Genomic DNA, 18,737 nt, shown 5'->3' on the forward strand with positions numbered 1-18,737 from the left:
ATTTTATTCATTTACCATAATTATATATAGATCAATGATTCCATTTTGGTCTGATGTACACTGGATGATGAGCTGTCATTGTTCCATGCATGTGTCACGACCCTTCTCAATGTGTTATCTATATATACCACCTGTTGCTTTGACTTTATAGAGCTGCACATATTATACTTATTGGATGTTCTACATTTCAAAGCAGTTCTCCAAGGCAATTCTTATACCTTTTTAGCAGGTATACTGTTAAAAGAATCAATCCCATGAAAACAAGAAACTTGAGAAAAAATTTTTTCCTCGCACTTAAGGATAATTTTAAGGTGAAGAAGAGATCAAAATAATTCTGTTCCCCTTATAGCTCAGCTATTTTAGGTGGATTCTAGGATTACTTTTTTAATGCTTTGCATTTGGGTGATATAACAATCACACCAAATTTACATAAGGAAAGCAGGAAAAATTAAGCAGGTTTATTCAAATTTAAGAAAAAATAATCTAACAAAGGCTGGGTCATAACAACAGATGGAATGCATAACAACAGAAATACTGCTTTAAATATTCAAAGAATATATGGATGACAGCTAAGGTCCTTCTTTCTGGGATTATGTTATTTGACAATTACTGAAGTATAATTTTCTCCAAGAGCCAATTCTGTAATTTTCATCAGAAGAATCCTACAAGCCAGCCTATGCTCTCCTGCGCCTGATTTATTCAGTTATGACTTTGAACAATTGGTCTCTCATGATTCTCCTCTATTATGACAGGATAGAAAGATGAACATTAGAATATTTATTTCCATGTTCCAGGGTGCCTGCACAAATAGCTGTCACTGTCTACATTTTTGCCTTCTCTTCTTCCTTAATATATTTTCATAGCTCATCCACCTTGTCATGATTACAAATCACTTTGTTTATTCAATTAGACACATGTCACTTTGAAAAGTCACTACTAGTCAAACTGTTCTTGGATAAAATTTGAAATCACAATCAGTTCATTACACGGATAGGTTACTTCACATTTAAAAAATAACACTTTTTAATTTATGACATTGTTTTGGAGAACAGAATTTTGTGTAGTCCAGTTTTCACATCTGACCTGATATTTTAATAAACGCTAACTATATATTATTCTGGCATAGTGTGCGTGTGTGTGTGTGTTTATTATATATACATACATAGAATATCTGCAAGTTTCTTAATCCACCTGAACACTATACTGAGTGTTGGGTATCAAAACTGTTGAATTACACAGGTACGGGCTTTCCCAGAGCTCTTTGCTTATACCTACTGGTTCATAGTCTTTTGGATACAGTCCTGCGGCTAACTGGTTATGAACTTTACCCTATAGACTCATAATAACTAAAATATATCTAGAGAGATTTCCCCCAGTTTTGTTTGTAAAGCACTTCTGAAGGACTATAGCAATATGTCAAACTGCGCGAAATACAATTTTAAATAATTTAATCAAGAACAGCTACCAGCATGGTTGGCACATGGCTTTGCATTTTGAAAGACCATGATTAAGCTTTGTGTTACCAACATAACAGACTAAAGTTACCACTGCTCAGACACTGCGATGATGAGAGATAACACTGCGCATCCTCCATGGTTGAGAGACCCACTTTTCCAAAGTGTGTGCTGCATGGGGCATTAGTTATTGCTCTGCTCCTAACCTTCTGGAGTGCCACCTGAATTAAAACCTGATGTCCTGATGAGGACCCAATGGGAAAGAGAGTAGAGCTCAGTGCTGTCACAAAATAGGAAAGGTGAGAAGGGATTTTCTGTTTTATTTTCTTGCTATTGATTTGCTCAGTACTATTTTCTTCTGGAGGTAAGTAAGGTACCAAGAGCGTTTACAAACACTGGCTGGGAAACTGCTTTAAATTTAGCATAATTGGAAATTTAAAATCCTTTCTAACTCAAACTATATATATATATATATATATAATTTTTTTTAAAAGAACGAATACCAAAGCAACACTAATCTGAAAAAAAGTGCCCATTAATTTAGTTAGAACATTTAGTTCTATTGCATGCTCAATTCAACATTCTGAACCATCCAAAAACCTCTAGGAAGTCAAAAGCTAAATTAGTTCTTCGAGACTATGAAATCTCCTTCTCTGGCTATTTGTGAAGGGAGAATAGAGTTACTACCGTATTTCCCTGAAAATAAGACGTAACCAGAAAATAAGCCCTAGCATGATTTTTCAGGATGACATCCCCTGAACATAAGCCCTAGTGTGTCTTTTGGAGCAAAAATTAATATAAGACCCGGTCTTATTTTCAGGGAAACACAGTAGCATGACACGCTTTGGGATAGGAGGCTAGAATAAGTTACCTTGAGGTTCTGCCTTTCTAGCAAAGTACTTACAAATTATCTGAGATATAGCCAGCATGTGGGCAAATGTAAAGACAACAGCATTTATTTAAAATAAATAATATTATTTATGAAATTTATCTGGCCAAATTTTCCAAGTGATTGATTTCTTTGGGTTTGTGATAGCTGAAATATGTTTTTTCAGTGCATATTCACTTATAAAGTTTACTACAAGTTACACTCTGGATTTTTGCTTTTTTCCCTCAGATTATTCATTTATTTTTTTCCTAATGTTTGCAAAGTCAAAAAACAGTATATAAGTAACCCACTTTGAGTAGGAGGAAAGTTTTTTCTTAAATACAGTCTAAGAAGAACAGAAAAAAATTTTAGATACTCAGACTAATTACATAAGGATAAAGATCTAGTAGAAATATTTTGGTGAAGTCACAGAGGCTTTTATTTTTTCTTTTAAAAAAAGAAAACAACCCTCCCTCCATTTTTGGTAAACCTTCTGAAAACACTTTGGATCAATTCATTGACTTCCTGATTATAGAATTAGACATGCCTTAAGTGAAACTGTGGTGAAGATACCCACAGAGAGTTTTTTTCAATACAGCACCAAAGTCAGTCACATTTTAATGGGAAAACTACTTTGGTGGTGAACATATGAACATTTAAAAACTAGTGAAAAGAGTATTATGTAGTCCTCACTTCAGGTTTTTGTAGACTTTAAAAATACAGTTGACCCTTGAACACAGGTTTGAATTGCACGGGTCCACTTACATGTGGATTGTTTTCAATAAATACGTACAGTACTATAAATGTATTTTTTCTTCCTTATGATTTTCTTAATAACATTTTTTTTCTTTACCTTATTGTAAGAGTACAGTGCATAATACATAAAACATACAAAATATGTGTTAATCGACTATTTATGTTATTGGTAAGGGTCTGGTCAACAGTAGACTATTAGTTAAGCTTTTGCAGAGTCAAAAGTTTTGACTATACACAAATTTTCAACTGTTCAGGGGGTTGGCACCCCAACCCCCACGTTGTTCAAGGGTCAACTGTTTATCTTTATTTTTTACTAATTCTAATCCCACAGCATATCTGAAATAAAATGTTACTGCAATCTAGTCAGTTTGAACGTGAGCAATATTAACTATCTGTGAACAAGATCTTACTTACCATTCTGAACATCCAAAACATGATGCTTATCTAATGTCCAACCACCCATGTTGGAAGCATCTAATTCATAGCCTTGCAAAATGGCCGTTCTCTTTTCCCACAGAGTCAGATCCAAACATGATTCATATTCATACCCAACTGATACTGGAATCAAAACAAATCATAGTTCATCTTGTCAACTACAGGCAGAAATACAATTTGTTTTATTATTTTAGTACAACTTCTTTTTTTCACAATTGTGTTCTGAGACTATATTTCATCTTATTTATGAGCAGTTTTTTTTTTAACATGAGGAGATTTAATCACACAAAAGACGTTTTTCTAAAAAATTGATTTCCAAATATTATTTTTGTACTGATTTAATGGAAAACTAGTATCGTTTTTCCCATGCTAGTCTTTACAAGGGATTCACAGCACAACATGAAATTCAGATTGGGCACTTGGTTAAGTAGTTAGATCAGATAAGTCAGCCCCAAATGCTGGGCAGATTACAACTAAAAATAATATTTGCTATCTGAAAAATTAGAGCTGTTTAGTTTCCAAGAGTATTAAATTATGGAAAATGTTTACAGTAAGTAAGGTTCAATAGAGCAAAAAAGATAGATAATGACATTATATTTACATGTTATTATCAGGAATGAACAATAAAATTAACAGTAAATTAATATAAATGAATCACAAATGAAAAACCTCAGAGTTCACAGTGAAACATGGGTTTTAAAATTTAGAACAAAGTGAAGGAATAAGTGGCAATTTTTAGATTGATTCGAATTTATTCAAGTCCAAATTATATATTAATTTTAGAATAAAATATCTTAGGTAAAATCCAACGAAACAAAACATGTTATCCTTTAGTTTTTGACGTTCTGAGCCTGAGCTTGAAGCTATATTATATATATCTCAACATGTTAAACTTTGCTTACACTCTCCATTTAGTGAAACTAGTTAGACTGATATTTTAAGAATATTCTTTCACTGAATTGATTGGTCCTTCTAATCAAAAGAGCCAAAATAATTTTTAGGCCCAAATGTTGTTTGATATCCTACTCAATATCATTATGAATTGAAGCTATACTAGTTGTTCGATACAGAAAACATAAAAAAGATAAGGGAAGCTAGTGAGATAGTTATAAAGAAAAACAAATGAGAAAAGGAAGAGACACAATAAAGGAAACAACAACATGACAAAATAAAACGACAACCTGAAATCTCAGTCAGAACATTCTTCTAAGATATAATTTCAGCCAGAAAAATGGACACTTTCTCCTAATGTGGAATACATTCCTTTTTCCTACGGTAGATCTAAATCAACCACCTTGGAACCTCCCTATGGCAACCTTACTGCCTTTCTATCTGTTCATCCATTGTTTTCCTTGGGTTACAATTATTTTCATGTTAGTTCTCACTTCAAGATACTTTTTTTTGATGTAGAATATATTTATATGGAACTTACCAACAGCTTCAGATAGGCCATAGACCTTCTGATTATATGCGTCTGTTTTATCCCATATAAAAGTATAGGCCAAGTTAGGTGAGGCAGGAAACCACTTTTGAAAGAGTCTTCCTACTACAGCTACCATAAGATGAACCTTCATCAAATTAAATGGTATAACGGACTGGGTCATGGTGATCTTGAGAACTGACTTATATCCGGCCGCTCTGGAACTCAAGTAGGAAAGTTTCAAATCTGTTCCTGGAATTGTGGTTTCTTCATGGAGGACCTAGGTTTGAATAAAACAGAAGCTCCAAACTGTGATCATGTACAACTGTGAGATAAAATGTATTTAAAAGTACCGAGTAGAACAACTAACATGACACCAAAGAGTCACTATTCACAAATGTGCATTTGAGCTGTTATCTTATTCAATAATTAAAAACACCTCTGCTGCCAGCCCAATTTTTCTCCTCCTAAAAAGCTTCTTGTCATTTATTCTGAGTTAATTGTACCTCAGGTGCTACTCCTTATCCAAGAGACACTATAACTGCTCCACCAGGCTAACATGCACTAACTTGTTAGTTTATAGTCACAATGGGTTCTCCTAACCCATCTTTCACCCCTGTTGCCCTGGAGAATGGGAGCAGACATTTGTAAGATGGTTGGTTCAGAAGAAGGATGTGGTCTTAGGCCAAAGATCTGGCCTGTGCCAGCTGGTTCAGTTAGTGGCCTCATCAGCTGACTAGTCACAGTCTATAAAGACAGGAATAATAAGTAAGAGACCAATTTATTTGGGTTAAATTATAGCAAATTCCATATCCATGTTTAAAGGTAATATAGTAATAGCACATTCTTACAATTAGTTAAACATTGAGGTAGGACTCACAACCGATTTTTGATATGATGGTAAATGCACACATATGTTAAAGCAGCATAAAAGTTTCCCCTGTGAACAACTAAAGTGTTACTGAATGCACACAGGAGACACTCCTTATTATAATTAATAAATAATACCTTATTTCCCCGAAAATAAAACCTAGCCGGACCATCAGCTCTAATGCGTCTTTTGGAGCAAAAATTAATACAAGACCTGGTCTTATTTTAACATAATATAATACCAGGTCTTTATAATATAATATAATACAATACAATATAATATAATATAATATAATATAATATAATGTAATGTAATGTGATATAAAATAAAATATAATATAATACCGAGTCTTATATTAATTTTTACTCCAAAAGGCGCATTAGAGCTGATGATCCGGTTACGTCTTATTTTCGGGGAAACATGGTATATACTTTTTGAATTGAAACTGGACTGTAAAAAGTTAGTGTAATTACATGCATAAGAATTATCTAGTTTTCCAATTTTGAAAAATCATGTTCTTAACCCTACAATTTACCCATCACTGTGACTGGCTTCATGAGTGCCAACAAATTTATACTGACATATGCAAAATGTATTATGCCAAAACATTATTTAATTATTTTGATAAATGTATTTCACATAGTAAGTAAAATCTTTCTAAACAGTTCAGATTCTCCTTACTAATGCTCCTATTAGTTTGGTTAATAATAATAGCTCTTCATAGGCTTCTACATATATTGTGAAGTGCAAGGCTATCTTTGTTCAAGAACCAGTGCCAGGAACGCGCTACTTTCTCTACTAAGAATTACGTGGCATTTTCAAAGGCTTCCTCATATTGCCCCGTCAATATTCAGTATTCAGACCTAACGATTGCCTTTTCATGTTAGAAAATCTTAGAATAGTGATTCAGTGGTCAGTACTGTTTGCCTTCCCCCAACTCCTCTCATGGAAAACAGTTAGGAAAGCTGTAGATTGGCCATCTCCAAATTTTATTAATTTAAGTAGCACCCTTGACACTACCTACAGGTGTAGCTGTCAGTTTCAATGTAAACAAGCAAACAGTTGGAAGTAGCACAAAAGAATGGACTCCACAAACTCTCATGTTGGCTTGTGAGTCCGTGTTGGCATGAAGAGAGGCATGATGGCATGTAATAAATTAAGAAGGCATTGCGATGTTACCTTAATATACATCAAGTTATCACAGTCGGGGTTTTCTTTACTGAACACACTGGCTGAGTTCGGCCACAGACTGTCTTAAGCAAAATAGTTTATGAACATATAGAAACTTTTTAGAGCTCAGGGAAACCATTACATCTAAGATTGACAGTACTTTTGTAGGACTGGAAGGTATAAGGTGAACAATCTAAACAGAACTCATTGTTCTCTCCTCACAGGAGTGAAATAGCAATGGGTTAGTTTGAAAAACAGATTCTGTGACTCCTGAATGGCCCTGAAAATATAAGGAATTGAAACCTAAAGCATATACTTTATTTCTTCTTAATTTATGTTCAAAATAATTTCTCAAAAATTTGATAGCTTTTCTACATGTAAGGCAATCTTTCATTACTATATTTCCTGTGACCTTCTAGGAATTGCTTGTCTATTTCAAAACATCATCTGTTATCCTATTTTTAATAACTATTATGTTTGTCGTCATTAACCTACTTCTATGGAATGAATATCTGCAATTTAGTTCATTACAACATGCGCTTCTTCTATGTAATTTAACTTGACCATGTCATTTTGCACTAGTGGGAAAAGTAAATCCAGCCAGAGGGGGAAAATAATCATTAAGCCTATTTTTGCCAGCTGCGTGATCCGTAAGTCCCGTTCTTGACCCCATTAAACATTCAGTTAGAAGCTACATCCTGCCAATTTTACCTTCCAGATCTCTGTCTAATGTATCCCCCTTCTCCATTTTCACTGCCATTGTGATTGGTGGGGTCTCTCTATCTGAGAGCTGGATATCGATGGAAATACAGTGAACATTAGCCTGTTCACCGATCTGTCTCCTTCTATCAATCGTGCATTTTGTTACGTGAGCTAGTTTTTGAGAAATGCTGAAAAACTTCATCGGTTCCTTGGTTCCACATTGCCTAAAGAATTCAAGGTCTCCATTGTATGGTATTTCAGGGCCATTCATAATCTGGCCCCAATCTTTCCCCTTATATTATACCCTACATTTAAATTATTCACCAGTTTTATACAACATTGTTTTTACTACCACACTGTTGCTTACACATTTTCTTCAGTCTGGAATATCCTTTCCCCCTCTTAAGGCTGACCTCCTCAGTGATGCTTTCTTTGACTTCTTTAAGAATTGACCTCTCTTCTGAACTTCCACAGTTCTTCATTCAAATCTTTATCACATTTAGAATAGCAGGATACCTGTCGTATTATTCTTTTTATCCTAGCGGAGTACCTTGTACATAATAGGCTCTCAGTAAATTTTTACTAAATGTTTGCTGTATATATGATGCCATGGAAAAAAACTTTCATGTATTCATGGAACTGTTGACTATTCGAAACCTATTTCAATGACCTGGTTTGCTCGAAATCTGCCCCCTATGGACAGACACACTACGTCTAGGTTAAGTCTATTTTAGGACTGGCTAAGGAGTTCACAATTACTTCAAGGTAGACCCTGGGGAGGAAGTAGTAATTTGAATAAGGTTTCAATGAATTTCTTAAAGCTTCAGCTCAAAGTGTGCTTGACTGTTACACAGTAAATCAATGAGGTGCCTCTTTTGTATCCTATTTGTCTGTGAGCTTTCTTCATATTTTGTTATCCTAGACCTTCTTGGCTCATCTCTTTTAATCTCTATCTACACTGCCTTCTTAGGGTATCCCATCCTAAGCTTTAAGTATATCAATAACGCTGATGACTCCCAAATTCACATCTTTACTTCCAACCTCTTCCCTGGATTCTACTCTTACACGGCCACTTCTAACCACTTTGACCCCAAGCACCTTTGTCCAGGCCACCATCATTTCTTCTGTGGACTGCTGAGCCTGCCTCCTGACTGGTCTCCTTATTTCAGTCCTTGCCCAATATAGAAAATTCTCAGCACTGCAACTACAGTGGTCTTTCTAAGAAGGAAATCAGTAACTGTTACTGCTCTGCTTAAAACCTCCAATGACTTCCAATTCCTCAATAAGAAGTTCTTATCCTTGCCATGGTCTTCAATGATTTGTGATTTATGTACCATGAACTTCACTCTAGCTTCACCTGCTGGCCTCTGACATTCCTTGAACAAGCAAAGCATGTTCTTCCCTCGGAACATTTGAACTTGGTCTTTGCTCTGCCTGGAATGCCCTTCTGTTTTTCAGGTTTGGTCTTTCACTTTCTTAAAGTTCCTGCTGAAATAGCATGTTATCAAGACATCTTCCCAAACTACACTTTATAAAATTGCACTTTCATCCATTTTACCCTGCTTTATTTTTCAAAAATAAGCCTGGTTCACAACTTGACACATATTCATACATTTGATGTTTCTTTCTCCCCATTAGCTGGTAGGCTTCTTGAGAGTAGGTACTTCATCTGACTGGTTTATTGCTTTAGTCCATCATAACAGCCCCTGGTTAAATATCTGAAGGATAAATGTGACAAAGCTGCTACGAACTGCTCTATTTTAAAGACCATGTATTTATACTTAGCTATTTATGAATAAAGTCCATTATTATTGTACCTAATGTCCTGCCTTTAAGATCTGAAAGTTACTTCTAATTGGAAACACATAAAAGGAAAACGATTCCAAGATATTTCAGTAGATAAAAGGAATAGTGAAAGCATGGCTATTTTAAAGAAAATTATAAGGATTTTTTCTCTTCCTGTGGACAATAAAGCTTTATGAATTACAAATTATTAGAGCTTAAGACATGATACTAAGTTTTAAAAATAATATCTTGAGAAAATTCAAGAACATTTTCTGTCAAAAATCATCTTTTCTAAAACATTTTTAACTTACAATAATAACTAAATCTTAAGCTATTGAGAATAATGACCATGCACAATAACATTTGTACAAAGTCAGTCAGGAGGTTAGGTACAAATCGGCACCAAAAAATTTTCCAACGAATGAATAAATGAGCAAAGACATTATTAGCTGTTGAGTTTAAGCTGTTCTTCCATTTGGCTACAACTAATAAATATATAAAGATGTAGCCTGAAGAAAAAGTATTTTGAATAGATCTTTAATAAATAACTAGATAACCTACTATAGTAATACCTGTATCTAGCGCGCGCGCGCGCACACACACACACACACACACACACACAAACACCCACACAAACCCACATTCTATATCTCACTCTATAGAATGATTTAGAATGGTACTGAGATTTTGCAATCTTTTTTAAAGAGTTGTTGGAAACCACATGATCTGAAAATGGTTTATTTGAAGGTACTGCCTGCTAAAATATTTTACCTGTGTTTCAGGGATAATGGGACTGTCTTCAGGAGAAGATCTGAAAAAGGTGGATAAAGGTGATGACACAATGATAGGATTTGGCCTCACAAATCCACTCAGATCACAGCTGGGAATATCATTCTCTTCTTTCTTCATCACCAGGGTATCCATCACATAAAAGACATTCCATGGAATCCACACAGTATGATACTGAGTGAGGAATGGGGATCGTTCAAATACCAAAGTTAGAGAAGCCCCACCATTTGCCACCAAGTCAAACCTAAGAAAAACAAGATACACTTAGTGAATTATCTGGATCCCATATAACTTCCAAATTAATTTAATTTAACCTCCTTAAATTAACATGCTTTACAAAGAAAATCAACTTTCCCCCCAACTTTTATATGAAATAGATTCATATGTACAGGAATATTAAAAGAATTATCCAGTGAACACCCATATACTCTTTACTTACATTTACCAATTTATTAATATTTCCCCAAATTTGTTTTATTTATTATCTGCCTATTTACTCCTTTTCCAGAACCATCTGAGCTTAAATTGTAGATATTATAAAATGTCACTCGTAAGTATTTCAACAAGAATTTTCTAAGATAAAGAACATTCTCCTACAAAAACATACACTATTATGCTTTAGAAAAATGAAATCATCTTTTAAAGAACTATATGAATATATGACTCTAAGTTTCTGTCACACGTATTGTCACAGATTTCTGGAGTCTAAAAGTTGTTGCATTTCAATAAGGGACATGCTGGGTGATACAAGAATGTCTAGTTTTTATACTTAAAATACTTCAAACAGAGACAGTGCATTTGGACTAACTCACATTCCATCCTGGCGGGTAATAGTATATCCATATTCTGGGTAATGGAAAAATGAGACATTTACTCCAATAAGTGGAGTTCCATCAGCAGTTAGGACTTGGCCTCTGATGACAGATGCAAGGCTGTGGGAAAAGTAGAAGAATTAGAACGAACATTTGTCTTCTCAGGCCAACATTATCATGATTTACAGATAATTCAACCTCAGGATAAAATAACAGTATCACACGCAATCATTATTCACAAAAACCAGACCTGAAATACTCCCAAGACAATGTCCCTTTTAATTCAGTGCAATTCACATTCTCTAAATGCCTAGTGTTTACCCTGGGTTTTAAATCGTTGCAATCTGGTTTTTGGAGAGTTACCCAAACCAATAATTTAGAGATGAATTTTTAAAATTATAAACTGCGCTTTTTTTCCATAAGTCTTATGTCTGGTGCTCACATGAAGAAAAGTATACTTTCCAATTAATTCTGAGGCAATCTGTAAATCTGCAGGGACCAAGAAGTGCAGGATTTAAGGGGGCAATAAGGAACATTTGTGCAACAACTTTTAATCAACTGCTGGGTCTAACTGCATTAATGCTGTGAAATTACTGCAGACCCAGGAGTTCTAGTGTAAATCATCTTCTTTGCTCAGTGAGATACAAGACACAGGCTTTCACTTACGGGTTTATTTTCAGGTCATTACTGCTCTGTAAAGCACCAGTCAAACAGCTTATGCAATCTCACTGCCATGCCGTTAGCAGTTCCATTACATTAATTCATAATTTATATTATTTAGTGAGCTCAGCTAAAAAAAAAAGTGCATTTCTGTTTTGCCTTTTGGGCTCTTTTCACGGCTCCTTTTGAAACATTTCCAACTGTGCTAACTAGTTAAATGAAGATTTACTGACTCCTTAATGGGATGTCCTGTTATGTCGCAGGTACTGAAATTGACAAAGTATGTGAACTGTGTCAAAAATGCTTGAAAGGTGAAGTTTGGTGAAGAATTTGCCATAGGAGGAAAAACTGCATTAAAAAAAAGGCACTTTCCTCAAATTCAGTCATCAGCATTTCATGTAAAGTGCATATAACTGTTGTTACCACGTTTCCCTGAAAATAAGACCGGGTCTTATATTAATTTTTGCTCCAAAAGATGCATTAGGGCTTATGTTCAGGGGATGTCACCCTGAAAAATCATGCTAGGGCTTATTTTCTGGTTAGGTCTTATTTTCGGGGAAACGCTATCACTACGAATCTATGTAAGGAAAAGATGCATTAACCTCTTATTGAAAGGACTTTCTCCAGGTATAACATGGGTGCTATCAGATCCTATAAGAAAGCTGATTCGGTCGTAGAAGGATTTGGCAGCTTGCTGAGATGGTGATTGTAAGCTTTGGCTGATGACATCCTGAGGATCAGGCAATCCGCGGCAGTAGGGCTGGTTTTGGCAGGAACTCTGTAAACAGCAATCGGGATCCATACAGTCAATGAGTCCATCTGTAGAGAGAAATGTAAACCAGTAAGAGAATTCCCCTTTCTATGATGTGATGTGGAATACGTTTTGTTTGTTGGTTGGTTTTATTCACATGGAATGATTTGTCTAATCTGAGAGTAATTCCCATGAGGTATGCTTCATGAAAACAGATGAACTACAAATACAATACTTTCAGCAGCTTTTGTATAAAGTACATGTTTGAATGGGAGATGGCTGAAAAGAATCATATAATGTTGATTCTGAGTAAGAAATAAAAAATTACTGATTACAACAGTCTATTAGTAGTATGAAGTAATATGGGTTAGTTTTATGTGTAATTACTCAAGCCTTCCATATTTTAGAGAAAATGCACAAGGAATTAGAATAGCATGTGTGTATGGTAAATGGATAGAGACCCGCATGAGGTGAAGTTCTAAAATTTGGGAAAGGGTCAGAAAATAAAAGTCTGAGAACTATAGCAAATAACAATCAACACGAAATAAGATTAGCCAACCACCTTTTAAGAAAATCACTCTCCCAAAGAAGGTAAAATGTGTTCCAAAAAATTAAGGCATTTCTCAAATTTTAAACAGAGTCTGAGCCTCTAGTATGCCTCCCTAAAAGGGAGGTGTTAATTTAAAGTGTGACAAATGTAAATAAGCCATACTATTGGAAATTATAAGAAACCTATCACAAAAAATTGATCTATAGTGTTGGTGACATAAAAAGAGTAATGGATAGAAGAGACTTAGCCAGTGCCTTCTCCAAAAACATCAAAAGGAAACCACATTTAATGGCTCATGTTAGTATTTTGTTTGAAACACAGAAACTAATCCATTAGTGGATAAGAGTGTCAGGTTTGATGACATTATCTTTTAAAGTCATTTATGACTGACCAGTTGATACATGAGTTTTCATCTGCTTGCCAATTACATTTCTCAGTGCAGATTAATAAAACCATTGGTTTCTGAGGACTTCAATCACCCTTGGGAGAACTGACAAAATCATTTTAAAAGCTTCAAAGCTAAGTATCAGGTCTTAGTGTGACCCTATTATAGCAAACTCAGTTGAACATATCTAGTTGACCTATATATTTTATTTACACAAGTGTTTATAAATAACTTGTTTTTTAAAAAACCACACTAGTCATTTTCTTTTGTTGCTTTACACCACTCTTATTAATAGAATATAAGCTTGCACACTTTACTACCTGAGAGCAAACTGAGACAAAAGAAAATAGACTCAATCTAGAAGTAGGTCAACAACAAGGTAAGAAAGGTAAGAAACAGACAGGAGAGGAGGGGTCCCGGTTCAGTGTCCTTACGTTTTACCCACTTAAAGAAGAAGGTAGTGAACACCTATGATTTTTCTTAACACCCATCCCAGCTTCTTTGGGCAACAGCCCTAAATTCTCATTTGGGTATCCCTCCCTCCTCAGAAATGCACATGTGACCTAACTTGTCTAACCAGAATGAATTTCAGGAGCTATCTGAAAAGAACTCCCCCTAACCCTCAGCTTGTAGCTGTAAGGCTGTGAGGCTGGGGTTGCTACAACCATCTTGCTGGCACTGCAGGAGAACGTGCCTAGGAAGGGGGCTTTTCAGAAGAAGCAGAGCGAAGAGCTGGAGAGAAAAACCACCAAGCCATAGTGACATCTTTGGGGTTTTTGCAATAAGCTGTACCTGACCTCATGGGCTTTTCAGTTTTAGAAGCAAAGGCACTGCCTTCTTCCTTTTGCCTGTTTGGGTTGAATTTTCTGTCACTTGAAACTGAAAGAGACTCAGTTTATTGAGAGACAGTAACTAAAAATCTCTTTCCTTGTAGTTGGAAAAAAAAACCTTAATAACTGAATACTTGAATTAAATTTATGATGTTGCACTCTTTTTATATTAATATCTTAATTTTTTGTTATAATTTCTACAAACATGAAAATAAGTTAGAATTTCTGACAGGCAGCTGTTATTATACATTATTTCCTTCTGATAGTTAGATTTTCATGTAGACGTCTGTTATACTTCTAAAAACGTGTTAATTATTTGAAACTGCATATTATTCCTTTGATGGAAATTTAAAATCGTGTTTTAAGAAAATCAAATGTAACTGAACTTGGAAATTTCATATGAATTTATCAAAATATTACTTTCTTAGCCAAACGGCCAGGGAGATGACAAATATCTAAATATTTCTCAATATTTCTAGTAGAAGGAAGATGAAACTATGCTATAGGCTTATTTTTTCATGAGGATATAATATAATACTGTAATATGGTGTATTTTCTCCATCTCTCTCCAAGAAATAGATGCACAGTTATTAAGATTCAGATTTTTAAGGTGGCAGACTATTGAACTATTGCCCTAATGTCATTTCTGGCTTCAAAAATAATTAAAAAAGCAAAAACCTTTAAGTAACAATTCATGATTATAGATTGAGACTTTATGAGAAATCTTTAATGTGTGTTTTATGATATATTTGAGAGATCTTACTCCATGGATTCAGAATGGGTGTGCATATGCTTGGGAGAGTAATTGGACATAAATACTTGATATTCTTGCAGGTTGTCCCCTTACATTCATTCTTTAACGTAAGTAGAAACTACTCGTAGAGAAAGTACTTCCAAATGCTGCATGATATTTAACCTCCATTATCCTGGGAAAGTAAGGGTTAAATGCTCCTCACTTTCTTCTCTTCCCCCACAATACTCCCACCTTGTCTTCCTTGAGGCAATATATGGTACAGCTGCCAAAGAGGAATACTCAAAGTTAGTCATTCATCTTTGTTAGTTTATAAAAAGCAAATGTGCATCTGGCATGTAGTCTGCCGGTCATAAAACTGCGTGAGATTGACACCTTCTGAACTAATCAGCTGGAAATGCATTTTTACAAGCCTCTCTGCTAACATCAATCAGAGAAAGAATCTCATTTTCAACAGCCAAGATGCAGGGACACACTGTTTGTTATTTTTCTGCAGAGTTTATCAGTAACTTGCCCAAGCAAGTGACGGATGGTCATGAATCTGGCTCCCTATAACTTGAGAAAACATTTTTTATTCTTTGTCTGTACTTATAAGGCTAGGGCTATCTAGTACAACTAAGTTGATTATCCAGTTGCCCAAATGTATACTCGTACTGTAGCAAAAGTGTGCTCGTGGAATAGCTTCTCAAAATCATCGAGATTCCATTTTAGTCTCAGGAATATTAGGTCGGCTTAAATTTATATTGGCGTAGGAGCCATGTCTAGTAGAATCAATCATAAAAATCTCAAGAAAATAAAAAATATTCAAACCCACTGAATGATGTCAATTATCAATTAAGAGCCTTTCTTCAGTGTAAGCTTTGCAATGTAAGTAGTATTTTGATGTAGACAATATAGTTTATGTTCCCAGTCAATCCTTAGTATTATTGCTCTAGTTCTCATTTTTAGTCAGAGTAATCTTTACAGAAACCAAGTCTGATTATTTCACTTCTTTAGCTAAACTACTTTCTTTACTTTGTCCGCACTGCCTTCTGAGTGGTTAGAACTCACTCCTTAAAATGGCTTATAAGACCTTTCGTGATCTATATTTCCTTTGCCTGGAAACTTCTAACCTGCTCCTACTCCCTACTTTCACCTCCAATTCCTTCCTCAGTCAGCTCAGACAATGGTTTCATGAAGCCCCATGAGAGCTAATCTAGTTCACGGTTGTATTCCCAGCATCTAGTAAACTTCCTGGAATCAAGTTGACATACAATATAGTTGCTGAATGAAGAGAAGAATGAATTCAGTTTCTAGGGATTATGAGATTTAAACAGGTCAAAATAATGTCTTAAAAGCACATTAGAGATACCTACTGGTTTTCTCTTATCACCCTTTTCCTACCCTTAGATACTATGCCATTCCTTGGATTCCTGGTTCTTTTTTACTCTAATAGGTATTTTAAAATGTTCTTGATTACTTGGAGATTAAGCAATCCACAAAATTATAAAGAGAATTAGAAGAAATTATATGAAATACTATGTAGAATCTTACATAGAGAAAGTTCCTACTTAATAATAAAGAATTACAACTCAGAATTCATGAATGAGAAGATAAACATTATATTTACTTCCCATCAATTGAAAACTTCTGCATGACAAAAGACACCATAAACAAAGTTAAAAGATAAGTGAAAAGCTGGGATAAAATACATGCAACACACTTAACAAAGAATTAATAAGGTAAATAAACACAGAAGTCCTAAACATTAAAAAGGATACGTCAAGTAAGCAACTCAATAGAAAAAAATCAGTATGAGAAATAAATAAGCAGTGAGCAAAAGAAGAAAAACAAATGGTCAAGAAATGTATATAAAGATCATCAATCTAATTAATAATTAGGGAGATGCAAATTAAAACAATAAAAATGGAGTCATTTTCAGCTGTCAGAGAAAATTCATATTTTTCATTTTGTTGGACAATTTTGTTTATGTACAGTGATTATGTGCAAGGCTATGAACGGGGGAAATAAACACTCTCATACTGATGCAGTGTACAATGTAAAACCTACTTACAAGGCAATTTGGCAGTAGCTATCAAAATTAAAAATTAAAATACCCTTTGAACCAGCAATTTCACTTCTAAAAATCTGTCCAAAAGAAGTATTTGTACATTTACACAAAGATTTATATGCAGATACACATACACACAGACACATACAGATTCACTAAAGATTTGTCTTCATACTAAGGGCAAAAAAATAAAAAAAACAACTGAAGTATTATTCATGTAGCAGTGGTAAAATTAATTAGCACACCTATGTTTCTATTATAAAGAATGAGACAGATCTAAACGTAATGGCATGAAAAAAATCTCTAAGATATACTCTTTGGCAGAATCAAATTTACATCAGTACCTATCCCATTTAAGTTTAAAAACATAAATGTGCATTCAAATTCACTGAAGGAGAAGTACACACAGGCTCACCCAGTTGTTGACAGTGGTTAACTCTTCTGACAATGAGAATGTAATGTTTGTGTACTACTCTCATCACTAATGCAGAAGTTCTTACCTCGGAGCTACATGTAACAAGGAGACCCGTTTCTACAGAGACACTCTGCAACACCCATTCCTACATTCGAAGCTTGAGGTGGAAGCTTATGGTAGTGGGTGTAAAGTATAGGGAAGATTTTTAGTTCCAGCTTGTGAGGCTCTGGTTTTCTTCCCCTTCTAAAACTCACTCAAAAAAGTGCTAAAACCCCATATTCCTTGTGTCCTGCTGGGAAGCTAATGGGGTCTTTTGCTTTTCAGGGCACAAGCTGGACTTCTCTTTCCTTGAATGGGGTGACTATGCTCTAAAAATTCTGTGAATAGTGAAAGGCTTCGGACAAACTTGACTCTCTTCCTTAAAATAGGATCAAGTAGAGTCTTTCAAAGTCATGGTAATTCCCCACCTGCACCCCCCTATCCCCCCAAATCATCTCTACCAGCACAATATATTTTAATGCTCTGAGACTCTGAGTGCCATTTTATGTTTTGATATTTGAATTCTTTTTGGGAAGTACGTTTGAGCTCTTGTAATTCTCTTTCTCTCTCTCTCACCATTTCCCCTTTCTTTTCCCAGTTCTGTTACTCTCATTTAATTTTTAATTTTAAATATGTTTTTGGAGAACACAATACTCTCATCCTCCTGCTAGAACTTTTAAAACATCTATTTTCAAATATTTCCTTAGTTTCACTTGGTAGTCTCCAAACTTAGACCATCTCTACTGATTCATCATACTCATTTTGATATTTACATAACAATTTTATTCATTTTTTTTGCTCCTCTTTTTTATTCCTTGCACACTCTTACTTTTTCTTGCAGTTTGAAACTTCCATTTGTACTCTCTCTCCCTTTCTCATTACTGTTTCTATCTTTCTAATTTCTGAATAACCTTGATTGAATTGTTCTTTCTTCTTTACTATCATCAGCCTCCATATACTTTTAAAAAGCCTGTTTTAGGTACATCTTCCTGATATGTCCCCATAAACTAATAATTCTGAAGGATAAAGAATAACTCTTATCTACTTATAAGTAAGATGTATCATTCCTGGCAGGATTTGTGTTTTGGCATTCCACCATTCTTGCACAAAGTTTAGCATGAAGCTTTAAGCCTTGTGCCCTCAACAATCTAATCTCCAGGAGAGGGCTGAGTGCCATGTCTCAAGTACCCACACAGGGCTAGCCACTAAAGGACCAGTCAGGGAAGCAAGGTATCAAAGGGAAA

General features: G+C 34.9%; 1 protein-coding gene across 8 annotated transcripts in view; it reads right to left on the reverse strand.

Annotated features, from left to right (window-relative positions):
- Window positions 1-18,737, reverse strand: part of TENM3 (teneurin transmembrane protein 3) — a 586,180-nt gene that overhangs the window by 50,295 nt on the left and 517,148 nt on the right. For all 8 annotated transcript variants that reach the window (XM_033104318.1, XM_033104317.1, XM_033104313.1 and 5 more), the window contains 5 exons: window positions 12,325-12,541; window positions 11,063-11,182; window positions 10,233-10,494; window positions 4,946-5,213; window positions 3,493-3,636 (listed from right to left, as the gene is read on the reverse strand). In XM_033104318.1, coding sequence (XP_032960209.1) covers window positions 3,493-3,636; window positions 4,946-5,213; window positions 10,233-10,494; window positions 11,063-11,182; window positions 12,325-12,541 — 1,011 coding nt within the window. The remainder of the gene's footprint in view (window positions 1-3,492; window positions 3,637-4,945; window positions 5,214-10,232; window positions 10,495-11,062; window positions 11,183-12,324; window positions 12,542-18,737) is intronic.

The sequence above is a fragment of the Rhinolophus ferrumequinum genome, chromosome 4 (assembly GCF_004115265.2).
Source record: "Rhinolophus ferrumequinum isolate MPI-CBG mRhiFer1 chromosome 4, mRhiFer1_v1.p, whole genome shotgun sequence".
In the NCBI taxonomy this organism is placed as follows: Eukaryota; Metazoa; Chordata; class Mammalia; order Chiroptera; family Rhinolophidae; genus Rhinolophus; species Rhinolophus ferrumequinum.